Source organism: Cetorhinus maximus, chromosome 11, assembly GCF_964194155.1.
Source record: "Cetorhinus maximus chromosome 11, sCetMax3.hap1.1, whole genome shotgun sequence".
NCBI classification, from domain to species: Eukaryota; Metazoa; Chordata; class Chondrichthyes; order Lamniformes; family Cetorhinidae; genus Cetorhinus; species Cetorhinus maximus.
In genome coordinates, this window is record NC_135889.1 from 2,744,826 (window position 1) to 2,758,406 (window position 13,581).

The 13,581-nt window shown below is 41.8% G+C and overlaps 1 protein-coding gene across 2 annotated transcripts in view; it reads right to left on the reverse strand.

The window, feature by feature from the left end:
• Positions 1 to 13,581, reverse strand: part of vps8 (VPS8 subunit of CORVET complex) — a 570,202-nt gene that overhangs the window by 535,497 nt on the left and 21,124 nt on the right. For both annotated transcript variants that reach the window (XM_078551411.1, XM_078551410.1), the window contains exons 7-8: positions 7,061 to 7,185; positions 3,679 to 3,765 (exon numbers count right to left, since the gene is read on the reverse strand). In XM_078551411.1, coding sequence (XP_078407537.1) covers positions 3,679 to 3,765; positions 7,061 to 7,185 — 212 coding nt within the window. The remainder of the gene's footprint in view (positions 1 to 3,678; positions 3,766 to 7,060; positions 7,186 to 13,581) is intronic.

The window sequence follows — 13,581 nt, forward strand, 5'->3', positions numbered from 1 at the left end:
TTTCTCTCAGAGGGTTGTGCGACTTTGGAACTCTCTGCCTCAGAAGGTGGTGGAGGCGGGGTCATTGAACATTTTTAAGGCAGAGGTAGATAGATTCTTGTTAGGCAAGGGAATCAAAGGTTATCGGGGTTAGATGGGAATGTGGAATTCAAAACACAAACAGATCAGCTAAGATCTTATTGAATAGCAGAGGAGGCTGAAGGGGTTGAATGGTCTACTTCTGCTCCTATTTCATATGTTTGTATGTATGCAACAACCAGTATTTATATAGGAGCTTTAAATGCTCCAAAGCACTTCACAGGAGTGTTATGAAGCAAAATAAGACACTGAGCCACGTAAGGTAATATTAGGTCAGATGACCAAAAGCTTGATCAAAGAGGTGGGTTTTAAGGAATGCCTTAAAGGAGAAAAGTGTGGTAGAGAGGTGGAGCAGTTTAGGGATGGAATTCCAAAGCTTGGGGCCCAGGTAGCTGAAGGCATGGCTGCCAATGGTGGAATCAGGGATGCTCAAGAGTCCAGAGCTAGAGGAACGCAGGTTTTTCAGAGAGTTGAGGGGCTGGAGGAGAACGGAAGAATTTGAAAACAAGGATTTGAATCTTAAAATCAAGATGTTGCTTGACTGGGATCCAATGTAAGTCTGCAAGCACACAGGTGATAAGAGGAATGGGAGTTGACATGAACAGCAGAGTTTTGGATGACCTCAGGTTTAAGGAGGATGGAATGTGGGGGAGCCCAGCCAATGGGATACTGGAACAGTCAAGTCTGGAGGTAACAAAGGCATGAATGAGTGTTTCAGCGGCAGATGAGGGGCAGAATTGGGTGAAATTAGGGAGGAGGAAATACACAGTCTTAGTGATGGCATGAATATGTGGTTGGAAGCTCATCTCAGGGTCAAATATGACACCATGATTGCAAACAGACTGGTTTAGTCCCAGACTGTTGCCAGGGAGAGGGATGGAGTCGGTTGCTAGGGAACGGAGTTTGAAGCGGGGACCGAAAGCAATGGCTTCAATCTTCCCAACATTTAATTGGAGGAAATTTCTGTTGATCCAGTGCTGGATGTCGGATAAACAGGCTGATAATTTAGCAACAGTGAAGGAGTCAAGAGAGGTAGTGGTGAGGTAGAGCTGGGTGTTGTCAGCGTACATGTGAAAACTAACATTGCCTTTGAATGACATGGGGCAGCCTGTAGATGAGAAATAAGAGGGGCCAAGGATAAGATCCTTGGGGGATACGAGAGGTAACAGTGCGGGAGCGAGAAGAGAAGCCATTCCAAGTGATACTCTGACTATGATTACACAGATAGGAATGGAGCCAGGCAAGGGCAGTTACACCCAGCTGGACAGCGATGGAGACGCTGGAGAAGAATGAAGTGGTCAACACAGGCAGGATCTGTGTTAATTTTAAGATCAACTGCTCTGCAGAAACTATTAATGGGGTAACTGGAGAGAAGAATAATCTGCTATCAATGTTAATCTCTGGAACTAGGAGGCCAGGATTGACATTGGGGGAGTTCCTTTGGTTCATTATCTCAAGTCAGCAACTGGAGTCACGGTTACTTCAGAGAAGCAATGAGCACATATACGAACTAATCAGCTTGTTCCAGGTCATTTTGTTGCCCAAAGAATCATGCACTGAGAGAGGGAGCAAGAGAGAGCACAGGTACAAGAGCGTGAGCGAGAGAGCGCGAGAGCAAGGGAGAGAGCGCGCGAGAGCGCGAGAGAGCGCGCGAGAGCGCGAGAGAGCGCGCGAGAGCGCGTGAGAGCGCGCGAGAGCGCGAGAGAGCGCGAGAGAGCGAGAGAGAGCGAGAGATAGGCGAGAGATAGGCGAGAGATAGGCGAGCGAGAGCGAGAGAGCGCAAACTGCTGGCATTTAACTCCTGGCAGCCTCTCATTATCAGTAAATAACCAAGACCTTGGATAAGTGAAAATTCACTGTACTGTCCTTCCATCTAGGCAGCAAATTTCCCTTTAATGGCTATCGTTTAATGAGAAGCACTATTTTGAAACTTGTTTTTACTGTGTCGAATGACACAGCAATATATTTGTGCAGAGCAGGACGGGGCCACATTTCATCAGGTCTGCCTAATTAGTAAACCAGATTTTAAACAATTTATGGTGGATTGTTGTCAAAGTACAGGAATTTTAAATTTAGCATCATTAGTATAAGAAAAACTCTCTCTTTAGATAGCCAGAAATACTTGCAAATTATAAATGATTTTGAAAAAAAGTGTCATAAATTTCAGAGTAAAATATACTGCAAGATGCAGGTGCTGACATAAAACAACATTTCATAGATGTTACAGTGTAAAATATTAGCAATGAAAATCACAATTTGTTTCCGAAACTAATATTTGGTTCAACTCTCCTCTTTTGCAAAACTAAACCCTTATAAGTGGAATCTTTGGACCTCATACAGCAAGGTGATATCTCCTTCTCTTAACTACATTTCATGCCATCTTTGGTTCAGCCATGTTTCTGAGATGCTAATTAATGCTTTACGAGCTGCTTATACATGAGGTTCAGTTTCACTGTTCTTATCATCAGCAGGAACACACTTTTATATCTGTCCTTTGCCTCCTCTATCTCCCTGCCTAACCTTTGCCAGTAATTGGATTTTATTTTAAAAGGCACTATAAAAATGTTAGCAAGATACTGCGGATGCTGGAAATCTGAAATAGAAACAGAAAATGCTGGAAAAACTCAGCAGGTCTGGCAGCGTCTGTGGAGAGAGAAACAGAGCCAACGTTTCGAGTCTGCATGACCCTTCTTCAGAACCATGTTGTATATTATATACTTTAAAAATATCTTTTGCTTGTGAAATCCATATTCTTAATTTGAATTTTTTAATAAGATAATTTCACTTTTCTCTTTAGCTTGGCCATTATTTCAATCTTATGTTAGTCAATCTCTCCTGCCTTCCACCCAATCACAGACCATCTCTTTTGTTCTTCCTACCCCCTCCGCCCTTCCAACGGCTGAAAAACTCTTACATTTCTACCTTCCTTCCGTTCTGATGAAAGGTCATCAACCTGAAACGTTAACTCCTGTTTCTCTCCACAGGTGCTGTCTGACCTGCTGAGTATTTCCAGCAGTTTTTGTTTTTGTTTTACATGATACGTTATTTCATTCTTCATGGGGGTTGACAATTACATTTACTCCACGATATTTATTAGCTCCTTATCCACTCCTAACTTCAAATCCAGTGACATAAATTCCAACTCCTTTTTCATTAAGATAGCTGTCAGCCTTCTAGATGGCAACAAGGTGTATAAAAACGAATAGACACGCCAGGTGGGATTTCATATTTAAAGTGGAGTCCCTTCCTATGAAGTCAAAATTTACAGTCAAAAATGCACCAGTTTCTCTGGAAGCACTGATGGTTTTAAATCTAAAACAAGGCATATAAATAAAAGACAAACATTCTGAAAAAGCTCTAACCACAATCTGCGTACTTCAATGCTGAACTTAATATCTAAAGTCCAGAAGGTTCTCAATAGCTTTCGTGAGCTGCTACTTGTATTAAATTCATCCAGAATAATACTATGCCAGCCTGTCGTTGATAAATTCAGCATTCATGTGTTAATTGAGAGGTTTATCATTCCATCCTCTGGGGAACCAGGTAAGGGTTAGGGATATGAGTTAGGGTTAGGCTTAGAGTTGGAGTATGCTAGGTTACCTTTATGTGCAGGATAGCAGTTCCTGGGGGATGAGCATCAGTTATTGTTCTCAGTAACTTGCCATTTGCCAAATCCCACATGGTAATCTAGAGGAGACAATAAAACACACACGGACATAACTCCAAGGCCCGAATTTTTGCCCCCAACTCAGGATGGGGAAAATTCCCAGCTCCACAAATCCGACTCGGGAGAAAGTGTCCCAGATGAGTTGGGTCTAACACCTGCAGAGAGACTCAGAGGCAGCCACAGGGGTGGCCGGATGCAGCGACGGGCTGTGTGAAAGGCCCACCTCGGTGATCTGGGACCTTGTCCCAGCTGCAAAAAAACCCAATAAAACCAAAAACAGCTCTCCAGCCCTCATACACCCCCAACCTTCCAAACACACTCCCCATGCCCCAACCATGTAAATCCATGCCACCTCATGCTCCCACTCACCCCTATGGCCCCTCATAATTTCCATGCTAACCTAAGCCTCTCTACCCACCTCACATGGCCCTTTATAGCCATTAACTTAGTACCAACTCCTGCCATCCCATACCCCCAACCACCCTCTGCCATTACACCACCCATGCCAACTCACCCAGTATCCACCTTGGGCAGACCTCAGGAGCCATGCTGAGATGAAATAAAATAAAGTTCTAATTGTCTATTTTATTTTTATAAAAATGCACTCATACATATGTTATGGCAAGGGGATGGTAAATGCCAAACTGCTCAAATCTCAAAGGGAAACTTGAAACGACTGCCTCAACTGTTTTGCAATTTGTATATATATATATATTGAGATGGGGATTTGAATTCAGTAGCAATAAGACCATCGAGGTTTATATGTTTCTTACAAAATGAAATTAAACCTTTATTGGGTAAAAAAAAATGATTTTAAGCACATACATACATTTACAAATTACTACTATGATAACTCCTAACTCCCCTAGTTAATCTAACTCATGGTTGCACGTCCGTTAAGGCAACAGTAAGACACACAGATTTTAAAAGACCCAGGCCAAGTTACACACAATACCCTGAACAGCCGAATTCGAAATGAGTTTTCTCAGCTTTGGTTCCTTGTAGACAGCAGCATGAGGCTTAGATGCTGGAGGTTTTTCACACTTGTGTTAGATCTTAGAATGCCTGCCCTTACACACAGCCTTCTCTCCTTCATACATATTTTCCCCCTTTGAATACAAATTCCCATTGTTTCACTATGTCTTTGGACTTTACCTCTCTAATTATAAAAATCTATCATAGTACCAATTTTACCAGTAATCTCTGAAAAATAAACATACTGTTTCTTAACTTCTCCTGGCTAGGTATAACATTTCACCCACTCTTTTGAATTCAAGCTAGTCTGGTTTTTTTAAAATGAAAATGTTCCCTCCATGCCTCACATTCTAAAACCTCCCCCTATTTAACATTTCAAACCTGGCTTATCTTCTGATACATCAAAGCCTTCAGACCAGCTGCCTTTAATTCAATTAAGTCCCACACACACAGATTCATAGACCCCACCTACAATAAATTCCAATAACATTATGAAAATTATTACATCTTCCTGACAACATAAAAGTCCATTCACTACATTTATATTCCTTCAACTACATAATCCCTTATAAACATAAACATTTCATTCAAGTGCTTAAACCCTTATACAAGCCGGCATTTCACTCAGGTGCTTAATCTCTTAGAAAAACAAACATTTGTATTCATAGCCCCACAAGAAAGACTTTAAAATCACTTGGAGCTGTCAATTAAACTGTGAACTGACAGGCATCCCACTGTGCTAATGATGGGTTGTGAAATCAGTCATGCAGCATAAATCCTATAATGATAACCCTCAGGCTTATGTCAACAGAGAGTGAAAAAGCAAGCACTTGTTTTTTTTTTTAACTCCAGTATGTTTTCTTTTTAAACAGCTAAAGCCCAGATTTAAATACCGTGGCAGCTTGACAGTTCCAATGAGTTTGGCAGTTCCAAACAGCTTGGCAGTTCCAATGAGATTTAAATGCCTTGATAGCTTAACAGTTCCCTCTACAGCTTGACAGTTGCCTTTGCAGCTCCACAGTTCCAATGAGTTTATCCACTTTTTACACACACTCATGTCTAATTTTAATAACCACAAAGATCTCTCCCAAAGGCATCTTACCTCTCCCACCCTGGACCTATACCAAAGGGAATCCTACCTCTCCAAAGAACTTGGCTGCTTTAGACCTTCTCTTGAAAGTCTAAAGCCCACATGTTGTGTTTTGGACAGCCCAGTTACAAAAAATTGATCTGTTTGAAGGCAGGTGCACTTTTTCATTGTAGCTGTCTCCATGAATCACCAATGTGTAAACCACAACCTATCCCTGTTCTCCCCCTTATGAAAGTGGTGGGTGCTAGGTTCAGGGTGAGACTTCCAGAATTGGGGCTCCCAACGTCCCCAGCAGAGGTCATGTGACACAGCCAGATCAGGGAATGAACCTGGGATCTTCCTGGCTGACCTGGCTCAGTCACTCACCAGGTAAAAACATTTGGTCATCTGGGAATAGAGAATCTTAAGCATCACTATTGGCAGCATTTTCAATTAAAGCAAGGAAATAGAAATTTGGGGTAATTTCCTATGGTTCATTGCTCAAACCTAGGCTATTATACAAGCGTGCTGGGGGGGTGGGGGGGGGAGTGCAGGTTGTGGTGTGTTGCCATAAGTGCCCTCCATCTTCTGGTTCCTTGTCCCAGGGGCTATTCCTCTTGTATAAGATAGCATAGTGATCTTTTTTAAAAAGTTAACATTAGTGATGGAAACCATGCACTATCAGATTGTTGTAAAAAAAACCATCAGGTTCATCAATGACATTTAGGGAAGGAAATCTGTTGTCCTTATCTGGTCTGGACTGTACGTAACTCCAGATCCACAGCAATGACACTGACTCTTAACTCCCCTCTGAAATGGCCTAGCAAGCCAAACAATTACATTCATGAAGGCAGCTCACCACCACCTTCTCAAGGACAATTAGGGATGGGGGATAAATGCTGGCCTAGCCAGCAATATCCACATGCCACAAATGAATAAAAAATAAAACTTCAGTCATTTTCTTTAGGAACTGATGGATCCAATAAATAATATGCTTTAAAATTTAATTATTCTTGTCTAACCATAAATGAATTGAACTGTGGTACTCAGGTTACTGCACGTTCAACAGCCAACTATGATTTAACAATACTTGTCCACGAACTCAATGCTTAGATGGAGTAATAACAAAAATGGTGGCTAAAGCAGAAGGCAGGTTTCAGACAAATGTATAAAAATTCTTGTACCCCTCCCAACCCAAAAGGACCTCAAAGGTCTTCTATTCATGGCCCTATTACAATACAGAATAACAACAGTATGTCAGCTAAGCTTACCTGCCCTTTAGCAAACCCACAGAGGAGCCGCGTGCAGTCACTGTTGATACTAAGGGCAGACACTGCTCCATACTGAGCCCCAACTGCTGTGCTCCCCAGACACAGTCGCAGAGCCTGATTTGGATCTGAAAAACAAACACTTTTCAGAAGTAGAAGAAAAAAAATTAACACTTGTTTACATCTCTCTCACTTCTAGGGCTGTGAAAAGAGCACCATAGGTACCATTGTGCATCCAATTTGTGGCTTAATCTAAATTTTATAGGACTTATTATAACCTCTGGTTCGAAGCACAGTGAGAATATCAGAAGCTGAAGCTCCAATGAAAGGATTTTACCCATGAGATCTTCTACTTATTTGTTCCAAATGAATTCAAGGACAGCAACAATATTTATGAACTCTTTTTTGACAAAGGAGTTGTATGGTTTAATTTAGACCACATGATTTAAAACAGCATGTTTAATGGTAAGATAGTAGGCATTCTGACAAACTGTGCTTCCCCTACACCCAAGCACAGGTATGTGAAATAAGCATGCGACTGAAGTAATTAACAGTGTGCCAATTAACGCCTTCTCATTTACAAAGAGCTAAATAGAAAAGGGATTGAGGGACGTAAGAACATGTAGAGATAGAAGATACTGAAACCATGGAAATGTTCATTAAGGAACTGGGCTGTATGGGGAAAGGACTTACATTATATAAAAAGCCCTGTATAATAGAGTGGCAAGGTGAAGTGGAAATATTTAAAGCAATAAAGAGCTTGCATTTATACAGCATTGTTCATGATCCCAGAAGCCTGTCCTAAAATGGATTTACAACCGATGAGGTACAGCTATTTTTAGGCTGTAATCACTGTTGTAAAGTGTGAAATGCAGCAGCCAAGTTGCAGACAGCAAGCTCCCACCAACAGCAATGAAATAAATTACCAGGTCATCTGTTTTGTAGATGCTGACTGAGTGATAAATCATAGAATCACAGGCTAGTAAAGCACAGAATGAGACCATCTGGCCCATCAAGTCTATACCAGCTCTTTCAAAGAAAATTCCAGATGGTCCCATTCCCATGCTCCTTTCCCCTATCCCGGAAATTTTTTCTCCAGGCCAATTCCCTTTGAAGGCTGCTACAGAATCAGTATTCACCACTGTAACAACTCCTAATGTTATCCTGGATACTGGAAGGAGACCCCTGCTCTTCAAGCTGTGCCAAGGAATCTTTTATGTGTACCTGAAAAGGCAGACTTTGTTTAACATCTTATCCCAGCACTGCACTGAAATCTCAGTTTAGATGATGGGCTCAATTCCCTGGAGTGGGGCTTGAACCCACAACCGTAAGCGGGATTCATGTTCCCTAACATTTAAATAACATTTAACAATCCATCAAAGAGTGAATTGCAACTATTTTGAAGGAGAAAAATGACTTGATAATTCAAATGGCCTATTCTTGTCCACATTTTTATTTTTAAAAATTCCAATGAGAGTAGAGTTAAAAAAGCTAAGACTGTGATGAAAGCAGAATTTCAAGTGGATTAAGGAAAGTCTGATATAAAATGAGCACTGCATGCTGATCATATTTTGGGTGTAAAAGCGCTTTGTTTTTTAAAAAATTATTTTAAAAGCCTCTTCTTTTTCATCCAAAATCCCACTTTCAGATTTAAAAAAAATATATTCACACTTTTTCCTTTCAGCCTACAATTCGTGGCTTGACTCAGTTATTGATAAATAATAACAATTAACTTCAGATTTTCAAAAAAAATGCAATGAAGCATCAGGTTTGCAATGCAAAAAATCCATAAATGATACTGCATCAAGTCTGTATCAAGGGTTTACGCATCTGTGACATTTGGCAAAAAGTATTAGAAAATTGGTCAAATGTAGGTGACAATCTTTCACTGGTAACTGCTAGGGTAATTTATATCACATCCTCCAATTGCCCGTCATCTACTGTCAACTCAGTAAGGCAGAGTGGTACTGTGCTCAGCTGATTTCTCTAATTCCTTGTACTTTCCAGCAGTGATCAGTTTATGCTGTACTGTATACTAGTTATAATATTAAAACTATCCAACATGCTGTATTTTAAAGGTAGCTTTTGGCATAAAAAGACGTGAGGTTTGAACTCAACATTAATAATTTAGGGTCAGGTTCCATAGTAAGTAGAATAGGTCAATGCCCATGTTGTCTCACTAATTCCTACCAATAAAATCAATATTTAGTTATTTTTTGCAGTAAGAAATGTTGTTGCTAAAAACAAATCACAGATTTACGATATTAATATTTAAAGGTTTTCACTCGCCCATTTCGATTTCTAGTTCTGAAACAAAAACAGGCAAGAATTTCAAACAGACAAACAGAAGTGTTGAGAATACTAATGACCTGAAGCATTAACTCTGCTTCTCTCTCTGCCTGACCTGCTATGTATTTTGAACGTGATTTGATTTTGTACAAGGATTTCAAAGTTGGGAAATATTACATCATCTTTTTCTTTTAAAAAGATGTAATTAATCACGTCAGCAAAGAATTCATGCTAACACAAGAAGTAAACTGACACCTGAAGCTTGGCTAAAATGTAAACCTGGTAAACTGCTTTTATAGAATGATACAATGCAGAACACAGCCATTTTCAGAAACTTATCCAACTTAATAAGTTACTTTTTTCTTAACAGCCATTTGTAGAAAAGCATTATGTTCTCTTATAACCCCTCCCTATCAGAGAGATGGAGACAGGGTCTACATTACTGCACACACAGGGGATGGACATATGGTCTACATTTTCTCACACCCACACGCACACTCCCTCTCACACCCACACGCACACTCCCTCTCACACCCACACGCACACTCCCTCTCACACCCACACGCACACTCCCTCTCACACCCACACGCACACTCCCTCTCACACCCACACGCACACTCCCTCTCACACCCACACGCACACTCCCTCTCACACCCACACGCACACTCCCTCTCACACCCACACGCACACTCCCTCTCACACCCACACGCACACTCCCTCTCACACCCACACGCACACTCCCTCTCTCACCCACACGCACACTCCCTCTCTCACCCACACGCACACTCCCTCTCTCACCCACACGCACACTCCCTCTCTCACCCACACGCACACTCCCTCTCTCACCCACACGCACACTCCCTCTCTCACCCACACGCACACTCCCTCTCACACCCACACGCACACTCCCTCTCACACCCCCACGCACACTCCCTCTCACACCCCCACGCACACTCCCTCTCACACCCCCACGCACACTCCCTCTCACACACCCACGCACACTCCCTCTCACACACCCACGCACACTCCCTCTCACACACCCACGCACACTCCCTCTCACACACCCACGCACACTCCCTCTCACACACCCACGCACACTCCCTCTCACACACCCACGCACACTCCCTCTCACACACCCACGCACACTCCCTCTCACACACCCACGCACACTCCCTCTCACACACCCACGCACACTCCCTCTCACACACCCACGCACACTCCCTCTCACACACCCACGCACACTCCCTCTCTCACACCCACGCACACTCCCTCTCTCACACCCACGCACACTCCCTCTCACACACCCACGCACACTCCCTCTCACACCCACGCACACTCCCTCTCACACCCACGCACACTCCCTCTCACACCCACGCACACTCACACACAGAGATAGCCATGAAACTAGCAGCATTTGATCACTCCCCGAGTGCCCGCCTTTAATGTGGATAAATCTGCAAAATCAGGTTATACCACAGCATTTTATAAATTAGGTAAACTTCAAATCTGCCACATCATTTCAGACCAACTTATGGACAAGTATCCCAAAAAAAGACACCTATTTTAAACAAAAAGCTTTCACTCTCCTTTACACCAATAATGCAAGCATTTTTAAAACCTTTAATTATTATGAAAAAGATCATTTACAAAAGAAAAATCAGTTTAAATACTATTTTTTGCTTCACTCTTGGAATAACAAAATTCTTGAGCACAAGTTGTGAAATCACCAGTAAACCAGCACTGTACCAGTACAACTAACCGCTAATAAAAACACAAACAGCTACGGCAGGATATAAAATCATTAGCCTGCCTGAAAACCATTAATCTTATGATTATTTCAATAAAATGTTAGTAACAGTTATTGGGTTAAAGAGAATGATTTTAACAGAAGATGCAATATAAAATAATTTACTTTTTGCCAAATATCTCCAACATTTACAATTTCCACTCTTCCTCCCACTCCAAGACAATAATAGCAGCGAATTCATTAGGCACACCTATGCTAGTAGAGACAATGGGTATACTTGCCAGTTACAAAATACTGCAGCTGAGCCATATTTACCACTGTATGGCACCAATACTTCATATCAGTCACCACTGAGGCCAACATTACAGTGTGCAGCAGTGACAAAGTACTGTGTAGCAGGTTAATAAGGCCAGTAGAACGTTAGGCTGTGTACAATGTGGAATACGCCAGAATGCAATAATGAACGTGGACAGGGTACTTGTTCATCCCCATCTGGAGCAGTGTGTGCAGCTCTAGTCACTAGGGGTGGAATTTTACAGCCTCTCCTGCTGGCTGAGGTCAATGAACTTTTGAATGGCGTACCGCATTTTCTGGCCCTGCCCCAGTGGTGACAGGGCCGGAACATTCCGCCCTATATTTCAAGGAGGACATCATGGCACAGAGAAAGGTGCAGCTGTTAGCTCCCCATCTAACACCCACCGTTAGGCACCCAAGCTACAAGGTGAGACGACAGAAGCCGAGTTTGCTTATTTCAGATAAGATAGGATTAATGATGGATCTTATTCAGAGGCCCTCTACTCCTCTTAATTCAAAGTGACTTTGCATCTTCAAAAATAAATTGTCCGGTAATTTGAATTAAGCATCTTTCAGTTAACAGGCGTGGACTTCTCAGGTACAACTGAACAGCAAGTTATGGTAAGCAAAGTAGACCGAATTCAAGATGCTCAAGGTGAATCCTGAGCAGCTGGTTAGCACTGCCTCAGGAATGGCAATGAGACAGCGCGGAATGAAGGTGAGAAGAGGCAAGATGAATGAACAAATCGGATATATCTTCATATAATTCACACAAGGGTGTTTTTTCAGAGGAAGCTGGGCAGACACCTCACAAGAAAATCAATTGAGGGATATAGGTAGTGAACTGGAAATTCTACTGAATTTTTCAATTCTAAAGCCATCAAAACAGACAAAGCAAAATGGGTTTTTCTGCTCCTGTACTTTGTTTTGATAATAATGAGATTAACTAGGGCTTCTCTATTTTTCAGGGTTAATTCCAGATTAAGGAGAAAATGTTGTTAACATAAAGTTTGTAATAAGAGGGGGAAAAAAAAATCAGAAACCAGGAAATGGTGGTTACAATTCTGTTGCTCATATTGTTGACCTGTGATGTATACCCCATTGTATATGTACAGAGAAGACAGCTTGACAGAAAAGCCTGGAACACCTATACAATATTTCAAAATTAAGAATTTCGTAACCTACGACACCAGTGCATGGAACCCCATTTTAAGTCAATTATTGAAGCAGCAGTTTGTAAAGAAGCAGAAAGCAAGCAAGCCCCGAGGTACACCCACACCTCTGTGTTCTGTACCTTTTCCTATTACATCCACGAGGACAGGAGGAGAAAGAAGAGACCACAAGTCAGTGTTCAGTATTATCAGCACAATTCACTTAAAACAAAAACGGATAAACTTTTCCTCTATAATATACGAAGATCACAACACTCTGCACGTGGGAGAAAAACAGCAAATCAGAAAGGGCTGGTGCAACATAACATGAAGCATCTCTGCACAAAGAGAACATAGGCAGTTAAATTACTTCCCGCAAATGTAATCTTTTACATCAAAAGAAAGCAGACAAGTAGGAACACTAGGCTTACTGTGTTTCATAATGAGACAGGAAAGACATACATTTATATAATCTTTTTACATCACTAAGAAAAATCTCAAAGTGCTTCCACAAATTACTTTTGGAGTACACGCAATTTAGACAAAAATGTCATCCAGATTGCACGCAGAAAAAATCCACAGGTGACAACAAACCAGACCATCAATTTTGGTGGAGTTATTTGAGGGAAGGACATTGGCTTGGAAACTTTCTGCCCTTGCTGTAAAAGTGGCACTGGATCTTTTACGTACATCTGAAGAGGAAGGTAACACTTCATCTAAAAGGTAGCACTGCTGCAATGCCCCCTCAAGACTTTGCTATCCTGTCAGCATAAATTACACATCCTGGTAGGGGCCTTGAACATGCAAACTTCTGGTTCAGAGGTGAAAGTGCACAGGCCTAAGTCAAGCTGACACTTCAAGTAGAGGCAACTTGCAAATGATGAAGAGGATATCCTCCATAACTAGCCTCTGCACTCCAAAAGCAATTCATAATGATGACACCATTCAGCATTATTTAAATACATACGAACAAGGAGCAGGAGTAGGCCACTCGGCCCCTCGAGCCTGCTCCGCCATTTAATAAGATCATGGCTGATCTGATA